Raw genomic sequence first — 22,439 nt, 5'->3', positions numbered from 1 at the left:
AACTGGTCCACACTAGCTAAAGTGAGTAGCAGCTACAGAAACATAATGTTAACGTTGTTGCTGCCACTGATCAGTAGTTGCTGCTAGGGCGAAACGTCACGTCACGTCACGTCACAACGAATAGTAATGTTAGCTTGCCATCGTTAAATGAACGAGGAAATCAATAACGAATGTGTTGAAATATGAAAAAAATAGTATTTACTTATGTAGCAGAGATTTGACGTCTTTTTAAGGAGAACTTTAATTTGGAATATGTCTACGTATGATGTCGGGTCGGGCTCGTTGGTCTAGGGGTATGATTCTCGCTTAGGGTGCGAGAGGTCCCGGGTTCAAATCCCGGACGAGCCCTGTTTTTGTATGATGGCAGGGTCTAGTAAATTGAAAGGCAAGCGCCCTATGCAACATATGAACAATGGAATGGAAGGGGTCTTTTGAAATAAACAGCAAGTTCAGAGCTTAATCAATAGAGTAACTGCTGATATGCAGTTAATGTCTTTAAGATTGAACAGAATTGTTTGACAGATACTTTATGAGTGACGTTATCGTCTGAAATACTCATCCGATTGTGTACTCAAAAAAGAAACAAAGGCTCTAGAAAAAGAATGGGCTCGTCCGGGATTTGAACCCGGGACCTCTCGCACCCGAAGCGAGAATCATACCCCTAGACCAACGAGCCACGATTAACTTCCTATGAGACCACATTCACCTTTAAATCTTGAATCATGTAAAGTAACTTACTCCATGAATATTTACACTTTCATTTTTTCCCCATTGTTCAAACTAACGCCTCCGCCGCTACTACGAAGATGTAGTTTGAGACTATAATTTGCGGTTTGGAATTGAACATGTTTGTCCAGTACAATGCATGAAACCTATTACGTCTGTTCATACCGCATCGACTAATCTTTTTGAGTAGGTACATCAGGATCAGTGTAACTGTGTAAGTAAACAAACACACCCAGACGTAATGTTAACGCAACACATTCAAAACAGGAAGAAAAAGGCTCAGAGCGAGTGAATTAAGTTCTTTTTATATATCATACATAAGACTGTTTGAATATAATACAAAGGGCATTATCATATACACAGCAAAGTCTTGACTAGATCTTACAATCTGTGGACACATGTACGTTTCCTTTTCCTCATGCTGTTCAATTATATAGTGCATGTTGCATGTCAAAAAAGCCAGGAAAAAAACAAAGTCAAGTGAATCAAAAAGAAGAAAAGAAAGGGAAAAAAGATGGAATTCAGAGAACTTCAGTATTTGTAGAGATGATTTGATGACCAACAATTTACCTTATTTATGTGCATTCAAATAACAGCCTTTATGGAAAACAGACCTCTTCAACAATAAATTTCTCGTACAACCAAAAAGTAAGGTTTGTGGATATACATGCATTAACTATATACCCTGTGAGCATAATGGTAAGGTAGATCTGGCCTTTCCTCGTCAGTACAAACCCTACCTTTTAGTGTTGTCCTGGTAAAGTCAAGTACCTCTGCCCAGATGCAAAGTTAAGCCATTGACTAAAATCACAGAATTTCCTCTACTGAATGGTAACCAAATCGTCAAATGTAATTAACATACCAGCAGGAGCAAATGTAGTGAGTTCTATACTTCCTTTATTAAAAAAATATAAATATATACATAAATTCTATTTCCACTATTAAAAAGGGGCTGCATTTCATGAAAACTGCACTAAATCAGATGCCATTCAGGAACAGCTGAAACAGGTGCACACTTAAAAGTCTCTCTGTATTTTTTAATTTTTTTATTTTGGAATGTTTTATGTGAACACCAGCAAAACTACTAGAATTTTCCTTTCAAATGGTTAAAGATATATAGATATATAAAACAATTGCAATCAACCTAACATTCAGATAACCCATAGTCTTGTTACCCTTAGCCTTTGAATGGGAATTGTTGGTTTCTTAAACATAATCGAGCCTTTGAAGGAGAGAGATAGCTAGGCGAGAGGATGGCTGAGTGAAGGCGTGCAGTGGGTGGGGACAGCGCCCTCCAGTGGTCCCCGTGGAGGCAGGGCCTGGGTGGGTGGGTGGGTGGGTGCAGCTGTCTGCTTTGAGTAGTGAGACTGGAAAAGAAAGCACTTCACAATCCCTGATATCAAATGAAGACGCAGATGTCCTGCATGACGCCGCCGCGGTGACTCTGAACACACAGCTGGAACACTCACACACACTCACACACACACACACAAGAAGTGTGCCCAATCATCCCTGTGTGGCCATGGGTGTGCCAACTATTCTTTCCCTTTAAGTAGACCACCATTAATAAGGGCAGTATGGCCAGATTAAATCAAATGACTTTGGAGAAAATTAACAGTTAATAGAAAGACTTTGCGTTAAACTCGACTGTAGCTACAGCACACTGTCCGGATAGTTAGGTCTGAGTAGCCACGCGTTGTGTTAGGTGGTATGGTAGCAACTAGCACGTTAATAAAAATTAAAAGATGAAAGGCAGCATAGCCTGCTCACAGACGAGGAAATCAAAAAGAAAGAAAAAAACGATGCGGTTCTCTCCTCAGAAATATTTGCATTCATTCGATTACTCTGGAGCCTGCAGAGTAATTCAGTGTTTCGATGCTGTCATAGTTTGTTAACTTTTAAAAGGAAATAAAAAGAACCAAAAAATGCTTGAATAAGAAAAATGTTGGGTTACACAACAGCCAATTCTGTTAGGCAACAGTTCAGGTTTGAAAAAAAAAAAAAAAAAAGCAACAGATAAAGCCTTTTGTACTTGACATAAATAATCTAAAATCAATTTTGCGTTGAAGTGGTGAACTGCTACATTATTGGTTACAGACACCCTATGTGCTATAAAAACAACTGCTTTGGTAGAAAACAAATGAAAAAGGGAAAAAAAAAGAAATCCTTGTAAAATTCACAGCATAATTTGTGAGGAGGAAAGGCAGTCCCGTGACGGTGGGCTCTCTCTCTCGTTTCCCAGGCGACAGATGAACAGGCTGACCGCATGCCGGGCAGCAGTCACCGGCCCTATGCCTCAGAGAGAAGCACTACCGAGGAAATCAAAACTAGACCCAAGAAATCAAAAGCAAGGGACTCCCAACAAAAAAAGGAGAGAAATAAAAACTTCATTGCAAAAATCCCACTTCTGTGAACAAGATTTTTTTTTTTTTTTTTTTTAGGAAGTCATGTTTGGGACACTTGAACAAGACCCTGCGATTAAGAGTCCCCTTGAGTGAGAAATCTGGGTGAAAGAAAGGCCTCTTGATTACCTCTCCATTACCTTTTTCTATTCAACTTTTCCCTCATCAATTAAGGGCTGTTTAAATGTTAAAAATAGAGGAAAGCCATCTTTATTCAAATGATAAATGTCCAGCTCCGTTTCATTCAAAGTCCATAGATCATAAGGCCAAAGGGTTTCTGTCGTCAACAGCCCCAGGTTCATCTCCCGCAATCTCCCCTGCTGCTCCTCAGTGCATGTCCAACCACCCCCCCCGCCCACCCCGACCCAAACCCCCAGAGTCCAGCAGAGGGTCTCAGCGAAGCCGGCCTGGGGGGAGGCCATCTGGCCCGCGCACCCCCACCCCCCCTTCCCTAAGCTCCCTCCCCCTGGAGCTTCGTCCCCACACACACCTCCCCTCCCCTCCCCGCTCGCTCCCTGGGCCCGCACCGCGCCGCCAGGGAACATCCACCTGCTTCTGTGCCCCCCCGCCCCCCTTTGTCAAAAGAGTTACACAAGACCAACAACACGAAATATCACTGCAAGGACTGCTCCTGCACACGCTACAGGTGACACATAGTTCGTTTGTGAAGTTTCACTTAAAGGGTAAATAAATTAAACAACCAGTGGAACGGAAAAAAGGTCAAATGTTTTCACTGTTCAGAAAGAAAAAACTTGAATGTTTTTGCATTTCTTTACATATAGCTACCTGTAAAAAACAGCTCTCCACTCTCAAATGCTCAGCGTTAATACGGACCCTATTTTCCACAGAACAGATGGCAAATAAGTACTATGTGCAGCATATGAACGGGTAGATGGTTTCAATTTCACTATGGTTATTTTGCAGTATTACTAATGTGCCTATTTAAAAAGGAAAATCATGGAATTACATATATACTTTTTTTGTATTTTCTTTTTTCTCTTAAATAGACTCTTCTGTTGTAGCGGTTCAGTGATATCTCCCTCCTGATATGAGCAGCTTTTGATCTCTATGCACCTTTTTTTTTTTTTTAAAAAAAAAGGGGAAAAAAAATAAAAAGAAGAGGAGGAAAAAAAAACACCACCTTTTAAAAATCACACAGAGAAAAAACAAACCCCATTAGTTTGAGTTTAGTCACGAACTGGCCATGGAGCTCTGCTGAACACAAACTCCAGTCATGGGCGACTCCTCCCGATCAAGGCCCTGCCGCATGGCCAAGCCCTCGCTCATGTAGTGGGCAGGGCCGGCGGCCGCGCCCGCCCCCAGTGGGTACGTGGGGTGCCCCGCCATGCCAGTCTCTTGGCGGGGGTTGGAGAAGGCGCCCAGCCCCATGCCCATGCTTCCATTCTGGCCAAAGTCCAAGGCGCCGGCGGGCACCTGGCGCAGCTGGTAGGCGTGGTTGCCGTGGTTCCCAGTGGAAGAGGAGGAAGTGGAGGACGAGGAGGCGGAGGAAGACAGCGAGGTCATGGACAGGTGGCCGTGCACCACCTCCATGGAATCCTGCGTGGAGGCGCTGTTGGTGGGGGAGTTGTAGAGGCGTGGGCGTGGCCTCGTGGCCAGCACCTGTCCGTGGTGGTGGTGGTGGTGGTGGTGGGGGTGGTGCGGATGGTGGTGCGGATGCAGCGCCTTCGGGTGCTGGGGAGGCACGTGAAAGGTGGTCTCCTGGACTGGGTGGGTTTCTACAGTGACTGGTTCTGGTCCAACGCTGCCTGGCCACACTACAGGGGCGTGGTACGGCGGTCTCGCCTGATAAAACACACACACACACACACACACACAGTGAGCACAAAAGTCAGATGTGGATAGACATCACTCTGCTGGAGTGGTACATAAAATAATATTTTACTGCTATGAGCAGCGGACGGGTTTATTAATAGAATCAGTCCAAATGGTCCTCTCTCGTACATCAGAAACACACTTTTGGAGGAAGCGTATACTGCCAAATCTGAGAATGCAAACTGGGATCTACATACAAACATCTGGAGGACTCCCAAAGATTTGTCAAGGTAATGAATCTTACACAAGTCCAACATATGCCAATGGAGTCCCTGGACATCAACATTAAAATACACACTAGACATCAGTCAACATACACAAACTTGAGATGAAACTCAACAGGTAAATGAGCTCAATATGTACAGGATCATTTAAAGTAAAACCATCAGTAGCTGAAGAGATCAGGGGAGGGGGTTCTGTCAGGGGCGGAACACCTGAGCTCCTAAAGCAGGCCTATTCAACTAGCGGCCCGCGGGCCAGATGTGGCCCGCTTCAAATTTCCTGTGGCCCGCGTGTCTCGTCATGAGAATGAACTCGCTTTGACGGGTGTGCATAGATCTTCATATGATTGGCGAGTAGCGCACTGTCGGCCCGCCCCTATTGGCCAGACTAATTCTTCCAGTTATCTTCACTCAGAGAACACAGCACATCACTACACAAACTGACATTTCCAAATGTGTAACTAGTTTTAAATGTTATCATTAAATGTTGATTAAATTACGATTTCTTACCGCCAAAGATTCGAAACCTCGAGCGTGCGCAAATCAAAAATGTTACAATCATACCCGGTCTCCGTTCCTCCGAGCCCTCGGGAAAGTTAGTGAAGGAGCTGTGGTTTGTAGAGAATTGCCTCTTGACTTTATATTCCTTCTTTACAGCGATGGATTCGTTGCACAATAAACATGAAAGTCTCGTACTTGTTGCAGAGGGTAAAATGAACGATTCTCGTTGTCAATTAGACGTTTCTTTAGACAGAGCCATCTTCACTCCACTCGTGGGAATGTTATCGTTTGTGATTTGCGCAGGCTCGAAGTTTAGAATCTTTGGCGGTAAGAAATCGTGAAATAGATAAACAGAGGCAGAGCTGGCATTACTTTTTCTTTAAATTCAATGCTAAGTATATTTGAGAGATTGGCGCTGTAGGCTACTGTGTGTGTTTGAAACACTTATGAGCCTAATTATCTTGAAGTAGGCTAGTTAAATCAACGCTGCAATTTTTCCCACTGATGCATGATATGGCAGCTATCAGACATCAGGTATGAAATACTATGGTTAGCCTGGGTGTTTTCAAATACTTGTAGTTTGTGTGGCAGCATATCACCTGTCTGAGAAGATTTTTTTTATGGATATGGATAATAGGCTATGTTCTTAGTTTCTATGCCAGTGTATAAAATTCAATTGAATTGAACTGAATTTTACTCTGATTTTGTCAAATATTGTTGGATACAATTATTTTGCGGCGTCTTATTTTATGCGGCCCCTGAAAACCCAGTGATTTTTCCATCCGGCCCTCTTGGTACTGAAGTTGAATAGCCCTGTCCTAAAGCTTCCTCATCTTCCTGCAGACACACCCACTCAGCTTCCAACAGAGGAACCGACCATTCCTAAAAAGGGAAACCCCAGCTTCCCAAATAAGACAACCCCAGCTTCCAACAGTGGACGCCCCAGCTCCCTATAAAAGAGAACACCCAATCGTCCTCATGAGGACAACGCCCAACTTCCTACAAAAGAGAAGCCGCACTCTACCTAATAATAAGAATCACAGATTCCAAAACAGAAGAATCGCAGCTTCCTACAGAGGAGAAAACCCCCAGCTTCCTACAGAGGAGGACCCCTTCAGCTTCCTAAAGAGGAGCGCCCCCAACTGGCTGTGGTTGACACTCAGTGCCCCTTCAAGCTTAGCTGCCTGGCGCCAAAGCTCACCTGTGGGCACAGGTTGTCACAGTCTATGGCTGGCATCGTGGTGCCAAAGTGCCCCCCGCTGTGTCTGTGGTGGTGGGTGGGGTCAGAGCGTGCTCTGCCACTCGTGCTCGTTCCAGACGATCCTCCTGCAGCAGAGAGAGAGAGACACACACACACACACACATACATAGATTAACACCATCTCACACTCGTGCAATATATGTTAACATCCAGCAATACCATACATCCCACCACCCCTGGAAATAGTCTCTCTAGAGGATGTAGACTTATGAGCCACTCTTTGGAGCTCCTACGATGGCTGGTAGCCTTGACATCACCGTAATGTCCACATACTATATAAAGAGTAAACTGTTAAGAGTATAAACTGTCAGAAAATATATTTTATTTATGTATATATTTTATATATTTGAACATGTTCTTTTTAAACTAATCTTCCTGGAATCTAGAAACATCTAGACATCCTCTGCCCAAACAACTCTGTACCATTCTGGATCCTGGCCTTGACTCGACTGGTCTGACCTTGCATGGCATTTCCCTTTCCAGACGTCTCTCTAACTGCACCACACTTTAAGTGAAGGTCTCCCTTTCCTGTCGACCCGTGCCACCCATGCCGGCGTGCCCACCTGAACTAGAGGAGGTGCTGGAGGTGGTGCCTGAGGACTGGGACTGCTCGAGCGCAGGGCTGGTGGATACGCTGCTGCTCGTGTTGGTGCCCTCGTCCGCTGTCTTCTTGAAGAAGCTGTGCTGCAGGGCGTAGTAGGGCTGGATGCGGGTCTTGGGGTCGTAGTCCAGCATTCTGAGGATGAGGTCCTTGAACTTCAAGTAGTCCGCTACGGCGTGGCCCGACTCCCCCGCCCTGCGCCCCCCCGGGCCCCCCGCCTCCACCCCCAGGATGGTGTGCAGCTTCCGCGACGCCGGGGGCTTATACTGGAGGGATGTGGAGGGCAGAGTTGCATTAAGTGGCAGTACACCGATAACAAGAGTTACAACATACAACGCTACACCATACAGCGTGAACCTGACGAAGCAATGGCGAAACGCGTCGTTCACTAAAATGAAATAAAAAAGAAATCAGCAAATTCAAGTACGACCAGCGTGCGGTGATTTTACACATTTCTGGATCGCTGCACCATACGGAACGTCTTAAGGAAGTGGCATACTCCGCTGTGCACAGTGACGTGCAGTCACATGTTTTGGAAGGCATGACACCTTCCACATGCCGACAGACTGACGAACTAACTCGGTGATCTACCGACCGACCGACCATGTACTCACCCGTTTGCCATCTTTGGTCTTCTTTACGCTCCATGTCCCATCCGATAACTTCTCAAAGAACTTCCGGGCTTTTGGTGCTAGGTCCATAATGTGATTGGGTGGGATACCAAGAACTTCCACTATTTTATTCATTTGGTCCACCTGTCAGTTCCCAGATAGAGGACAAAGACAGACATCAGTTAGACACTAACAAAATGACAGCCAGAAAGGTATTGTCAGACCCCTCTGTGATACAAGATGCTGTCTTACCTTACCAACTAAAGACATGCTGTAATCTCAGTAGCGATGCTACAAAGGTGGTCTTACCCAATGGCTGTGCTAGAGCATGCATCTTCCCTCATTAGCCATGTTAAAGAGTCTCTTGCCTAACTAATTATGCTAAAAGAGTGGTCCTTAGTTAATACTAGCCAGGATGCACTGGCTCTGCTGAAGAGAGGCTCTTGCCTGATTGGCTATAATGTAGTCAGTTTATCTTACCTCATTGGCTCCACTGAAGAGAGGCTCGCCGGTGTGCATCTCCACCAGGATGCAGCCCAGGGACCACATGTCGATGGCCAGGTCGTACGGCATGCCCAGCAGCACCTCAGGAGAGCGGTAGAAACGGCTCTGGATGTACTGGTAGATCTACAAGGAACATACACACACACACACACACACACACACACACACACACACACAAATAAGAGCCAGGCTTTTCAGTTCGTCAGCGGTTACAGTGACCACTCAAAGTCAGTGGTACCATAACCCAAATGGTGTCTGACTGGCAGCTTCGACAGTAGTGCTGGTCCTTGTTTAGTAGCTACATAGACCACATATCCCAGCCTCTGTGTGTGTGTGTTTGAGTGAGGACAAACTGCATCTGATGTGAAATGTGGGATACCTGTGTGAGTGACACATGGATGTGTGTGATGCGTGTATGTGTGTGTGTATGTGTGTGAGATACTTAAGTGATCACATGGGCTCCGCAACTCATCCTGGGGTTGGTGTGTGTGATGTGTGTACAACGAGAGAGAGAGAGAGAGAGAGAGAGAGAGAGAGAGAGAGAGAGAGAGAGAGAGAGAGAGAGAGAGAGAGAGAGAGAGAGAGAGAGAGAGAGAGAGAGAGAGAGAGAGAGAGAGAGAGAGAGAGAGAGAGAGAGAGAGAGAGAGAGAGAGAGAGAGAGAGAGAGAGAGTTACCCTTTGCCCGAGCTGACAGGAACTGCCGAAGTCGACGATCTTGATGGCGCTGCGCTTGGGGTTGCACAGCAGGATGTTCTCGGGCTTGAGGTCACAGTGGATGATGCTGAGCTCAGGCGTGGCCAGGAAGAGCAGCGCCGTGCACAGCTGCTGAGCGAACTTCCGCGTCAGGTTCAGCGACACGCCACGGAAGTTGGTGTTGCGCAGCAGGTCGTACAGGTTGTACGACAGCATCTCAAACACCAGGCAAAGGTGATTCCGGAACATGAAATGACGCTTAAGGTGAACTGCAGAACAGATGGGAATAGGGGGTTAGGACCAACTTTAACCAAAGGAAAGTCACTGCCGACAGCGTAAAGCATCGGGATCTGTTTGTGTCGGTCATACTATTGAGAAACCTCTTATTCAGGATGAACGGAGTTGTGTATGCATACATGTAAGCGGCAGGTGCATTACCTATGTAGTACTTCATCTCTGTGTCGTGCTTGTTCATCAGCTCCAGAAGCCGCACCTCGATCTGGGCTTGATTTAGAAAGGCCTTTTTGTTCTTGATGATCTTAATCGCTACCCATTCCTGTTCGTGGCGGTCATAAGCTTTTACGACCTGCAGAGAGACGAGAGACATCACAGCGAGTTATGCGCCAGCCTCCAGTCCACACACACACACACACACACACACACACACACACAGCTCCCCCGCAGGAGTCAACACTAGCAGAGTCTTAAGTCACGACACATCAGGAAAGAATCAGCCCAGTTGTCTCCCCGCAGCACAAGCAGCCTGAGCGGACTCACGTCACAAGATGCTTATTTCAACTCACGGTCCAATAGCCATGCACAGTAAACGGTGAACCCTATATGCTATACTATGGTAGGAGATGCTATGCTGCGCTGTGTTATCTGCATAGAGAGGACTAATTCTCATCCCACACTCAACCCCGCAAGCAGATACCCCTCAAGTCCTCTCCCACACAGAGCAGATCAGAGTCGTACCTGACCAAAGGACCCTTTCCCAATCAAGGAGTCGATTTCATAGCGGTCCATCCATTTCTCCCCATTCTTGACGATGTAGTCATAGTTGTCGTCGTCGTAGCCATCGTTGAAGACCTTCCTCTCCTTCTTGTGGCTGGAGTCCTCCCCCTGACCCTGTTGGTGCCGGCGCTTCTTTTTTGCATAATAGACCTGAGACAGACACAGAGAGAACGTTAGCCCACTAGGCCCAGGCAACAACAAACGAGGGGAGTTTAAAAATCAGCCCTCGGCAGGAGAGCAGAGGCAGCAGAGTGGAGTCTTACTTCATTGATGTGTTTGTAGGTTTTGATCAGGTCAATAGAGAGCTTCCTCAGAGGGGCCAAAGTTGGGTCGCGGAAACACTGGGGCATGTGCCTCTGGAATAGGAGAGAGGAGGACATAGGTGAGACCAAAGCGCATAAATATGTAAATACATAACACACAAGCATGTAGATAATCACAATTTTCCCCCCTTTATATCTCGTTTATGCATTTAGTGACGCATTTATCCAAAGCTACTTGCATACATCCATTATTACAAGGGCCAGTCTCCTCTGAGACATTTGGGATCACCGTAATTTCCTGACTATTAGCCATAGCTTAAACATTTATTTTGCAAAATGTCTTCAACTATGAGGTTAATATAGGGGGGGCAGTTAATATGGTGTCAATGTGGTTTTGTTTCTTTTAACTTGCATAAAACACTGTCCTGCAGCTTATACACAATGCAGCTTATATGCGGTAAATTACTGTAAGTGCCTTGCTCAAGGGCACAGTGGGGGCAGGCGGGAATTGAACCCACAACTTCTGTAAGCACTGCATGCTTGCCCAGCTCCTTAGCCACTACATCATCGACATAAGTGAGTGATTGAGTAAGTTCACTGAAACACCTTGGGACACAGGTTTAAAATTCCCCATCATTACACTTACTTTAACTCGTCACAAGTGTATAATTTCCCTTCTGATCCCAGCTGTTTTTAAAGCAACACTAAAGCACTTTTCCTCTGTCACTATTTGTTTTATCCACCAAATAACGATGTTCACACACAAGGTAGAGTATGTTGCATGATTTTCTAAAAGTATGATATATTGCGACATCGAAACAAGTCAAATTTGTAGTTTCTTGTGTCTCATTCCATCGTACTACCCGATCTAGTAAACTCACATAGTGCGGTTATAGCCGATAGTGGGCTGCGAAGCGAATGCAGAAGTGCCGTTCACCCTGTTACGAGTTAATGAACCACTAAAATGATTTTGTAAACATTATTTTAAAAAGGTACAAAAAAATCTTTAGAGTTGCTTTAAGCCATGTAGATAATAACCTGCTGAAAGCCAGCATTCTGGAAGAGCCCAGACTTGTGGACTAATCTTGACCAACTCTCCACTCTGCTCATGGAGAGGCAACAATTAAACTGCACTGGCCTCAGTGATGTAGACAGGCAACGGCAGTGCGGCCATGCAACCCCCATACACTATCTGGATGATGATTTCATACAAATACGGGCCTAATTTTAAATAAAGAGATAGTTTTTAAGGTTAAAAAATAATCAACCACCTAAGTTAAGTATTTGGAGCTAATTTACTGTGATCTTCCTGTTTAAGTTAAGTGAGCACCAAGTCCGAATCTTCTTGATTTGAGGATGTTGGACATGATCATGCTTTCTTTTTCACACACACTGAGCAACTCAACTCAACGTATTATGACACCCATAGCTAATCTCAATGTGATCATGTCAATGTTGAGTTAGCCATACATGTATAGTCAATACAATCAGTGACAAATGTGACCACCTCTCATAAGGACAGTGGCAATAAAATAAATAAATGATTAAATAAAATAAAACAGTTGGTCAAAACCCCTACACGCAGACTGACCATTGTCAGTTGTTACCCACTTATGAAGTCAAACGCAAAATTCCATGACTTTTCCCTAAATAAAAAAAATTCCATGACATGACTGGTATACCGACCAACGATTTCAGAGTAGCCATGTAGAGTTCAAGAGTCTTAAGAGATGAATAAATGGGCATTTAGTTAAGAAGTTAGGCTAGCCACAAGCACTCAGGCAAGTAGCAAATCTAATAACAAGCTGTATTAATTCTGTGAGAAAATATATCTGAATCAATAATTAAATACCTTTTAAACTGCTACAATAAAATTCCCTGATATTCCATGACTTTGCTAGCCTGGAAACAAGGCGAACTTCGCCCGCCCACAACATTTAAGGTCAGGAAGTTTAGTCTGGAATTGTTGTGGAGCAACTATGCTCGAACCAGAGCTGTTCGGACCAATCAAATTGAGCTTTGTATGAGGATGGACAGATGAGTACCAGTGCCTTGTCTATCATGTCATCTGAAAAAAAAAAAAACGCTGTAGCTAGACAGATGGCTTCTAAGACCCCGTTTACACATAGGAAAAATACATATATTTCCATGCAGTTTGGCATTTCATTTACACGAGAACAGAGGTTTTTATCACTGAAAATAATTATGTCTAAAAACTCAAGCCAAAATCCATATGTTGGAAAACTGTTAAGGCATTTGTGGACAATGGAGGATGGTTCGGATGTTCTTCCTACAGTTCACGGTAAGCTATTTCGTAGCTCCCATTGGTGAGGTCTATTCAACGGAGTACAGAGGCTCAGTATCAGTTGAAAGACACCCCATAATCAAGTCCCAATGGTGCAGTATCAGACTCAAATTCTGACTAGAATTGATGTCAGGCTACGACTGCCATTAAAAAGAAAAATCCATGTAAGGGATAATCAGCGACGCGCCGTGCGTTTACTAGGAAAATAATGCACGTAGTAGTAGTGGTAATAAGGTCCCGACGCCGCAGGTAAACCGCTAGTAAACGCACGGCGCGGAGTTGATTATCCCGCTTATACCACTGCTACCATCATTTTCGTTTATATTGCCGCTGTCAGATACAACGTTGCTGTTTTTACCGTTACATTCACATTGGCGAATTACTATTCAAGAGTGATAGCCCAAAAAAAACGAACTACTTCATAGCCGTGCGTATTATCGAAAAATAATGCACGTTACAAATAGCGCATCACAATAGGACATTTGACCAAGCAGTGGTATAAGTTTGGAATAGACTTTATCAAATTTCATGATATTCCAGAAATTCCATGACCCGTGGGAACCCTGTAAAGACTGCCCACCAGAGTGAAGGTTATTTTCAGTATACAATTCAAGCAGTAAATTGTGTGGGACAATGTGTACTCAGGTTTACAACGCAGGACAATTCAGGGACCGCTCTGTGTGTGTGTGTGCGTGTGTGTGTGTGTGTGTGTGTGTACCTGGATGGCACTGTGCGGCTGTGTCTGGTCATTGTAGGGCAGTACAGTGTGTGCACGTATATGTGTGCGCACCTAGTTGTCAGTGTGTGTGTGCTCACCTGATCGGCAATGTGTAGCTGGAACTGTAGGACAGTAAAGACTGTATGTGTGTGTGTGTATACCTGGTTGGCAGTGTGCGTGTGTGTGTGTGTGTGCGTGTGTGCGTCTGTGTCTGGTCACTGTAGGGTAGTACAGTGTACGTGTGAGAACGTACCTGGCTGGCAGTGTGTGGTGTGTGTGTCTGGTCACAGTAGGGCAGGGCAGTACAGTGGGGTGTGTGTGTGTGTGTGTGTCACTACGTACCTGGCTGGCAGTGTGTGGCTGTGTCTGGTCACTGTAAGGCAGTACAGTGACAGGCGGCTCTGTGCTCTGCGGGAGGCGGTCACTGTACTGCTGGTGGGAATGAGGCATGGGAGCAGCCATCTGAAGACCAGCAGCATGGAAAGAAAAAGAGGGTGCCAGCCGGACAGATGAAGTTTTGCATGCTGAGGTCTCTCCTCCTAAAAAACACCAGCCAAGAGAGGAAAAGAACACTGTCAACAACACACAAACACACGCACGCGCACGTACGCTCAATCACAATTATAAGCTAGTACATTTCCACAATTGGGTCGAATCCTTGTGTTGGGTAAGAGTCGTCAAAACAGACAGACAGGCTCAATTTACATTGCAATGGAGAGGACGTAGCGTGTATTTGACAAGGGATCTTTTTAAACTATGGAACAAAGTCATAACTTCTCAAAATAATCAATAACACTGTTCCCAGCAATTTCATAATTTGTCTCTTCTTCATTTCAGCTAAAATGCATGCACTCGCATGATTATTAGCAGTAAGGGTGACTGTTGGCGGAAGTCCCAAATAATACAGCTCCTTCACAAAACAGAAAACTGAAGCTGTTCACCGGTTCTTTAGCCTTAGGAAAATCCTTAGGCTGGCTCTGGTCTTAAATGGGAAAAGGCTAATCGAGATACACAACATCCAAAGGTTTTTTTTTTCATTGCCGGTAGAGTTGTATGGTTTCTGTGCAGCCCCATGCACCACAACAGGTCTAAAAACCCCACTGATGTTCACATGTAGTCTGGTGACGCGTGATGCAGTGCCAATCAGCAGCCAGAAGGGGGCGACTGACACTCAAGGTTTAATTCCAGCACTGTTTAGATCGCTGTCTGAAAAATCACAGCCATTTGATTCACTGAGGGTTAGCACTTACTAATATTAAATAGCTCAAGAGATGCTAAATTAGTCTTCAAATTCAGCCATATTACCTCTCTCACGAGCCAGCAAGAATTCTGCTCACAGCCTTGCTTCACTCACAATCATATGGTTTATCATGGCAATGTTGAAATATTTTGCTTTTCCAGTGAAATGGCAGGTTTTCCTTATTTTTAAGCTCATTTTTAAAACCTAGAGTTATCCTTGCTGTTTGACTAAATAACCTCGTTGTTAGCTGCAGGAAACGTGGCCAATTTATCAATAGGAGCACAAAATAATGTGATTTTACCATGACAGTATTTAAAAAAAAAAAAAACATGTCTTGGCAAAAAAATACAACATGCACTGCAAAAAATAAATTATAAATGTCTATTAAAATTAACAGTCACAATAAAAATATATTCTCAAGATATAAGATTTCTATTCAGTGCATGTCTCTCTGAGCAAGTGCAAATTCTGAAAATTATTAAGGAGCCTCCTCATTTCTCAGCATCTCGCCAGGCAACACAATGCAGCGCAGCCACACAGAAGCCCCAGCACTATTCACAATCCCAGCAACAGCACCTAATTAGCATAGCCTATCACCAAGAAGATACAGTGTGATTTGGCAAGCCCATCAATGTATAAGCCAATCACAGAAGAGTATGCAAATAACCTACTTTTGTTGCCAGGGCAGAGCTGCTTCCATTTTCCAATAAGAAAACAAGAAATAAACAAGAAATAAAATTGAACTTTGGCACACTTTGAGGCTGCTACGGCACACAGGAGCCCAGCAGCAGAATGCTGGCTGAAAAGCTGGGCTTGCTGAAGCGGCTAGAGACTGATTCAGCTGACCTGTCCAAGGCGGGGCAAACTATTCATATCACCCACAATAAAACACTTCTCAAAACACCACCATACCGGGCACAGGCAGGGGGAAAAATAAGCTTTTTGACATCGGCTTAAAAAAAATAATAATACATTAATAAATAGGGGGAAAATATATATATATATATATATATATATATATATATATATATATTTACAGTCTAACACAACAAAGGAGGCTGTGTCCTCGCTATCCTTAAAGGCACAGTAAAAAAACCTTTTTGTGTTGTGTGTCGTGGTTTTCATAAAACACACCAAATGGGCAGCTTGAAATGAAATAAACGGGGGTAAAAATGCAACAGTGAGTAGGCTATTTGTGCTTGGATGTCTGTGCGGAGCCGAGCAGGGCTGTTGCCTGGTGCGTTTAGCCCCTTACAGCGGCACAGCTCTGCTGGAGCCTGCTGTGTGCAGGGTGCTGTGAGCCTCGTGCAGGCAGACTGGAAGCTACAGTACCCCAGTTACAGTGGAGCCGGGGCTAAGAGCAGCCTCCTAGCCTGGCCATTATGGCACAGACACACACACAGCAATACAGACAAAAGACACGTACACACACTACATGCATCTAACACACACACACACACACACACACACACGCACACGCTCACGCACACGCACACACACACTACACAGACACAATACAGTCGTCACAGAGACAGACAGACAGACATATACGGAGACAGACACAGACACACACACACACACACACACACACAAGCACCCAGGGCTTTTCCAGCGCATCAGGAGTATGGCTAGCATTGCAACATTCCACCAAGGTGGAACAGGAGCTGAAGCAGTGATCTGGTAGCCCATCTTCACCTCCTCCACACGTCACACACAGAGCGCTGCCAGCTGCCTGGCCTGCGTGCTACACCTCCAGCCGGGGAGCATCCTCTCCCCCAGCCTCCGGCTCAGCTACCTGGGAGGCCTATGGGGGGGGCAGCAGTAAAGGACCAGCAGCTCTCCAGAGAACCACCTCAGTTAGAGCAAAGGGGCTACAGCCATGAGCATCACTGACTTCGATCCATCCTGGACAACACTGTCTGCTACAGAGACACTAACAATCGGGCGTTACATGTCTGTGCTGTTTTGGATTTAAAAAAAAAAAAAAGAAAGAAAAAGCGTCAGCTTAAACCCAGTCACTTCACTTCACTATACATCCAAAGAGGCAGAGAAAGTTGGACATACAGATGGCTTATGTACGAGTGCCTCAGAGGTATTGAAGAATCCTCCTTTTTACACTTTGCTCCAGTCTGGTCTGTTCAAGCTGTTGGGCTGGTTGCATAACAAGGTAGAGAAAAGAAGGGGAAAAAAAGAAAAAGAAAAACGTGCACAGTCCGACCACCCACACTATGATGGACAACTACTGTTCAATATTAAACACACTCGTGCTGTAGCAAAAGGCCTTTGATTTCAAATAAAGTGTGCAGTCATCCTCTATGCTGCGAGGAGGACTTTCGATTCCAGGTCATATAATAAGTGGGCCTGAACTAGAAGCTGTCATCAGCTGTATTTATGTTTCAGGCAACTCAGACACATTCGCACACACACATGAGCAGTATTTAAGTCAGGCAGGGCTGGCCAGTTACACCTAGCGGGCAGGTAGAAGCCTCAACAACACCTGCATCCTTCCCTGATCTCCAGCAAACGACAGAGCAGGAAAACCTCTCTATTTCAGCCTGCCTCACTACAGCCAGAGCTGGGGCCTTCAACTGGACACCACATCTGAGCGACCCCTCATCGTTCAGGATGCAGAGCCCAGTTGCTAACCAAACCAGCACCAAAACAGAAGCACAGTGCCACTGGGCCTTTAACAGACACCGGTGAGCTGGACCTAGTGGTTGGTCCAAACTTCTGTGGAGAGCGGAAAGCAGCACTGGACCTAGTATTCACTTTGAACAAAGGCGTCTACCAAACAGCATAACCATAACCATAATATCGGACGTTCTGACAGAAGCATGCCCCTTGTGAAAGACACCCCACAGAACTGAACAGTCTCCAGACACTGACACATACTCTTCACATACTCTACTCCTAATGACACTTCAGTTGACACACCAGGACAAGCAGAATCAGATCAGACTTAACTGGTCTTAACACAGCAAAGACCGGTCACTCAGTGCTACCCTCTACCCTGCTACCCTAAACTTTTTGAAGGCCCTGCTCCTGACAACCCATCTCCCATGGTGGACACTTCATGCCCATGTGAATGATTTGGGCCTCAAGTTCGACACAGACCTCAAGTCCGTGGATGTAGACAGTCAGTCACTGTACAGAATCTGGGAGGGTGTCAGCACCTGAAATGAAGTGGTGAGTGAATGAATAAATGAATGAGTGAGTGAATATGGTTAGAGCCACACTGTCTGTGTATAGACAGGGCAGAGTTGGGGCCTGTGCTCTCCTTTCCACACATACAGGTGCCTCAGGAGGCAGGGCAAAGCATCTGTCTGAAGAGCACAGGCCTGCTGAATCATGATGGTCAACTATGCTGTGAGACTAGAGACACACAGGAAAGGCTGGAGTCAGACTAAATGGCAGTGATACAGCCTCCTACCACGAGCCTGTGGTCCAACATTCAACCATGAAGGTCACCCATGAACATTCAATAAGCCCTGTTTCCAGGGGAAAGAAAAAACAATGCTCAATACACCAAAAATAAACAGTACACCAGAAGAAATGACATTCTCGACACAAGAGAGGGCATCAATGAACAAAATGGAGTCAGATGACAGTCATAGAAGTCATGAAATGTGTCTGACTTTCACATATTTCACCAGCTACCACCTAATGTATTTAAAAGGCTTTAGTAAAAGAACCATGTTCATTTCAGACCTTTCCGCTATGTTTGTAAAACATTGTGGTGTATACATTGTCTCAGAGGAGTTACAGACAATAAATTCAACCTAACACTTCATCAACAAGATATCAATGTCTCAACAGCGTCCCTGAACACGTAACCAATAACAGACACACTTTATGTATAGCAGATTCATGGAAGTTGGTTCTGAAGCATTTCAGCGGGAGAAGAAGCCACCCTCCTGTCACTCAGTAGTCTGTGTAGTTGTCATGACCAAAACAAAAACAATAGCATAAGGTGGCTGACATGGTAAACAATGTATGTGGACAACATGTTGTTCATGTGCTGACAACTATATAGGGCTGCTTGCCTGACAACATTAGGATATTCACAGTTCACAACAGCTAAGGAGCAAATAAGTCTGAAATAGTGCAATTCAGTTCTCTACTGCCTGTGTTCAGTCACCAGTTGGCCAACATCAATTAATATCTACTCACCTGATATGAGAAGACAATGATATTTTTAGAACAGAGGTGCCTCATAGCATGACACTGTATCTGGTACAATAGGTAACGTTAGGTTACTGTTGACAAGAGTGACAACACATGTAGAGGTATTTTAAATAGATCCAATGATAACTAACCTTTTGTTTCCAACTGTTTTACTAGCTAGCTACCTAACTAGCTTCATATCACATATTACATTTATAAAAGAACGCCAACTAGCCGTCATGCTAGCCATGCGACACAACTACAATGGCAACTGTGGGATAATAGCTAACCATAGCAAGTACATTTAATAAACTAGGTTGTCAGACTGTTTGCATCCTACCAATCTTATGTCGTTACAATACATTTAGAAACGCCTGAGTACTGCCTTAAATACTTTTCCAGCTGACAGCTAGGGTGACTGAACGGACATTCAATGCATGGATTGCGGTCTTGATAACTGTTCGTTCGAATGTAACATAGATGGGCTAAATGACATGAATGCTACTGGGTAATAATGGCCAGTTAACTTATATAGCACATTTAAAATAAGGTATTCATATCATACGATTCCATGACCTAGGTGTTGAATTCACTTAGTGTTTACATAGGAAAGCATCTCTCCAATTAAAAACAATATGCAAACACTTATGAAGGTGCAACTGTAATGATGCATAAAGGTTAAACGCAAAATATTTAGCTAATATATATATTTTTTTTGCTTTCAATTGGCAACGATACCATCAGCTAAGTTAGCGATGGCTAACCTTACCCGCGATTAATTCGTGGTGATGTCATGACATCACTCTTTGCTAACCAACGCTTGCCGTTAGTTATACTAGCTGGGGTTAATTCGACCTAATTAGACAGTAACGTTATTATACCGACTTGTTAAAACCGAGATATGACAATAGTTCTCATAACTATCATAATAGCCACTGTCGCCTAAGAACTAGTTAGCAAGCGAGCTAGCTAGCGGGCAAACGTTATAGTCCGCGAGCTGATGCAAGTTAACTAACGTTAGCTAGCCAGCTAGCAAGGTTGCTATCTTTAGCGAGCTTGCTTAACATCGCTTGCCAATATCTCGGTTTAATTCGAGTATGACTTGACGAACAACATCTTATTTCAAGACTATATTAGTGGCATTTGGAGAAAAAACAACCAAATGTGTATATTAGACCTGCGCTGAGCTACCTGGGCAGCCACAAAGCTGGTGACAAATCTGTCGACATCATCTGGCCAGCAGCTTGCTAGCAATCATAGCTCGCTCAGTTGTCAGCTAGCTGGCGAATTCACTGATGACAAACCAGTACCACAAACGTTACTAAGGACCCAGATCATAAACATGTACCAGTAAACCACCCAACGAATTTGTGAAAAAATATTAGCATTTTTTTCAAGCACTCACCTTTGATGGTACGATCTTCATTTAAAGTGCCAGAACCAATATGGTGAAGGAACTTATCCAGCTTCTCTATCGTTACTTCCAATGAGACACCCAAAATTTCGAACCTGCTAGCTAGCTAGGTATTTAGAGATAATACTTTCTCCTTACACTAATAGCAACTAAAAAATGGCCTGCCAGGCTAAATCTGCAAATATCGAAATCGCCTCTGCGACAGTCATCCTTAGTTAGTGGTCCAACTTCTAAACTGTAGCTACCATCACCCGAATGCAAGCTAGCCAGCCAGTTCAGCTAGCCTGCTAGTTTGCTCGGTGACTTTAGCTAACAAACGTGGCTAACTAGCTTGCTAGCTAGCAAGCTAGCCAGCTGTCTATTATACCGTTTGTAAAACACATTCGGATTGTTCGTTTTACAGAAAATTAAATCCAGACAATACTCCTACTTGTCATTAAGTGTAATCGGCGACGCACACTATCCAAAAAACATTAGAAATGATGACACTACCGTCAGATAAAAGCCTTAGTTTGGACAAGATTTTATGTCAATTTTCACAAAATGGCGCGCGTTCCAAACCTGCGCAGCGAACCGGCCCGGTAGACCCGAGACACGGACAACTATGTTAGTTCGGCGCCGCCTAAAGATAGAACAACTGTGCTATATCGTTCGACTCTTAATTTTCTCAATCCGATCCAGTCGACGCATTGCTTTCAAGACAATTGTCACTGGTATAAAAAATGACTGCATTATTCCGGCGGGAAGGGAAAACATTTGAAAAGGTAAAAAAAAACGCTACTGACAAAATGGCGACAGCCTGGACTGTTACCATGACAACTGTCAATCAAACTATAGAGTTCCCGGATGCATCAATGACGAGTAAAAAACAACGTAGTCTGGTGTCATAATCTGTCAATCAACAAAATGTAACCATAGACATATATTTTCACGTCATGTAAATCAGATATTATTTTATTTGATGTGTAGCACTTCATATTCGACAGCGAATAGCCCACATATGTGTAGCGTTCGGTCCAAAGACATAAGAACAGCTAGGCTTCCAAGTTGCCATATGATTGGATAAAATAAAAATAATAAAACATAGCCTAATATAATAATAATTAAAAAAAGATAGAAATAGCCCAAATAAGATAAATAAGGATATATGAATGAATACAGTAGCCTAAATAAAATCAATGTATAGACATACGACCATAAAACAATCCATGGCCTAGGCCTATTTAAAACAAAATAAAATAACAATCAAAGGCAGAAAATCAGGCTACTGAGGAGGTTTCAGTGGACGGTTTTGACTCTGAAGATGACTGACTGATCCCACTATTCTCTAGCATGATATGGCAGAAGCATTTCTGTTATGTATTTAGGGCCCAGGCAATTTTTTGTACACATTTAATAGTGCTGAATTTAACACCATTTAACGCCTTGAATTGAATGTGGAGATTGACTGGCAGCCAATGCAAAGACTTAAGAATTGGAGTAATATGATCGCTTTTTCCAAACAAGAGTTCTCAGTCTTCTCCTTATTTGGAGGAAATTCTGTTATATCCTCATCAATCATTTATTTTTTTCAAGACACAGACATTGGTTCAATGGGACATCTAGTGAGAGACAAAAGTATTGTCTGCATATGGATATCTTGTATTTTTGAGGGATTTGGTCAAGGGGGAGCATGTATCGGTGTTAAAAAAAAAGTAGCCCAAGAATGGATCCCTGTGGGACTCCATATGGCCCAGCTGTTTTGTCTGAGAATTAGGCACCAATAGAGACAAAGTATTCTCTGTGTTCTATGTATACTTCAACCATCTAAGGACACTGACAGAAAGTCCAACAGAGTTTTATGTGTCAAAAGCTGCACTGATTTAAAGTTCCAGAACAGTTATTTTACTAGAGTCTATATCAAGATGGGTGTCGCTTTAAACCTTTAAAGGAATAGTTCGGAATTTTGGACATAGGACCTCATTTCCA

The 22,439-nt window shown here is 44.0% G+C and overlaps 1 protein-coding gene and 2 non-coding genes across 4 annotated transcripts; 1 reads left to right on the top strand and 2 right to left on the bottom strand.

Moving 5' to 3' along the window:
* Positions 1–276: 276 nt before the first annotated feature.
* Positions 277–348, top strand: trnap-agg (transfer RNA proline (anticodon AGG)). Its single transcript has one exon. It is a non-coding gene; the product is annotated as a tRNA-Pro (tRNA).
* A 256-nt stretch (positions 349–604) lies between these two features.
* Positions 605–676, bottom strand: trnap-cgg (transfer RNA proline (anticodon CGG)). The gene has a single exon. It is a non-coding gene; the product is annotated as a tRNA-Pro (tRNA).
* Positions 677–3,699: 3,023 nt separating this feature from the next.
* On the bottom strand, positions 3,700–21,246 carry dyrk1ab (dual-specificity tyrosine-(Y)-phosphorylation regulated kinase 1A, b). 2 transcript variants are annotated; one of them, XM_062521715.1, is made up of 11 exons: positions 20,463–21,246; positions 13,996–14,192; positions 10,631–10,723; positions 10,329–10,517; positions 9,792–9,939; positions 9,336–9,622; positions 8,637–8,783; positions 8,160–8,300; positions 7,508–7,811; positions 6,885–7,009; positions 3,700–4,931 (listed from the first exon to the last, which is right to left on the bottom strand). In XM_062521715.1, exons 2-11 carry the CDS (start codon positions 14,113–14,115, stop codon positions 4,320–4,322), a joined length of 2,166 nt encoding a protein of 721 aa, XP_062377699.1. In that variant the 5' UTR covers positions 14,116–14,192; positions 20,463–21,246; the 3' UTR covers positions 3,700–4,319. The 2 variants fall into 2 exon arrangements, with proteins under 2 accessions (XP_062377699.1, XP_062377700.1); XM_062521716.1 differs by lacking the exon at positions 20,463–21,246 and adding an exon at positions 20,249–20,316.
* Positions 21,247–22,439: the final 1,193 nt, after the last annotated feature.

This window comes from Sardina pilchardus, chromosome 19, assembly GCF_963854185.1.
Source record: "Sardina pilchardus chromosome 19, fSarPil1.1, whole genome shotgun sequence".
In the NCBI taxonomy this organism is placed as follows: domain Eukaryota; kingdom Metazoa; phylum Chordata; class Actinopteri; order Clupeiformes; family Clupeidae; genus Sardina; species Sardina pilchardus.
This window is presented reverse-complemented; position numbering and strand designations above follow the sequence as displayed.

Bases quoted from the DNA above. Each gene is read 5' to 3' on its own strand.
- dyrk1ab (XM_062521715.1), bottom strand. From the start codon at position 14,115: ATGGCTGCTCCCATGCCTCATTCCCACCAGCAGTACAGTGACCGCCTC. The intron at 10,724-13,995 runs GTACGTAGTGAC...CTCCTATTCCAG, and splicing joins AGCCACACACTGCCAGCCAG to AGGCACATGCCCCAGTGTTT. The intron at 8,784-9,335 runs GTAACTCTCTCT...TGTTCCTTGTAG, and splicing joins CCTGTCAGCTCGGGCAAAGG to ATCTACCAGTACATCCAGAG.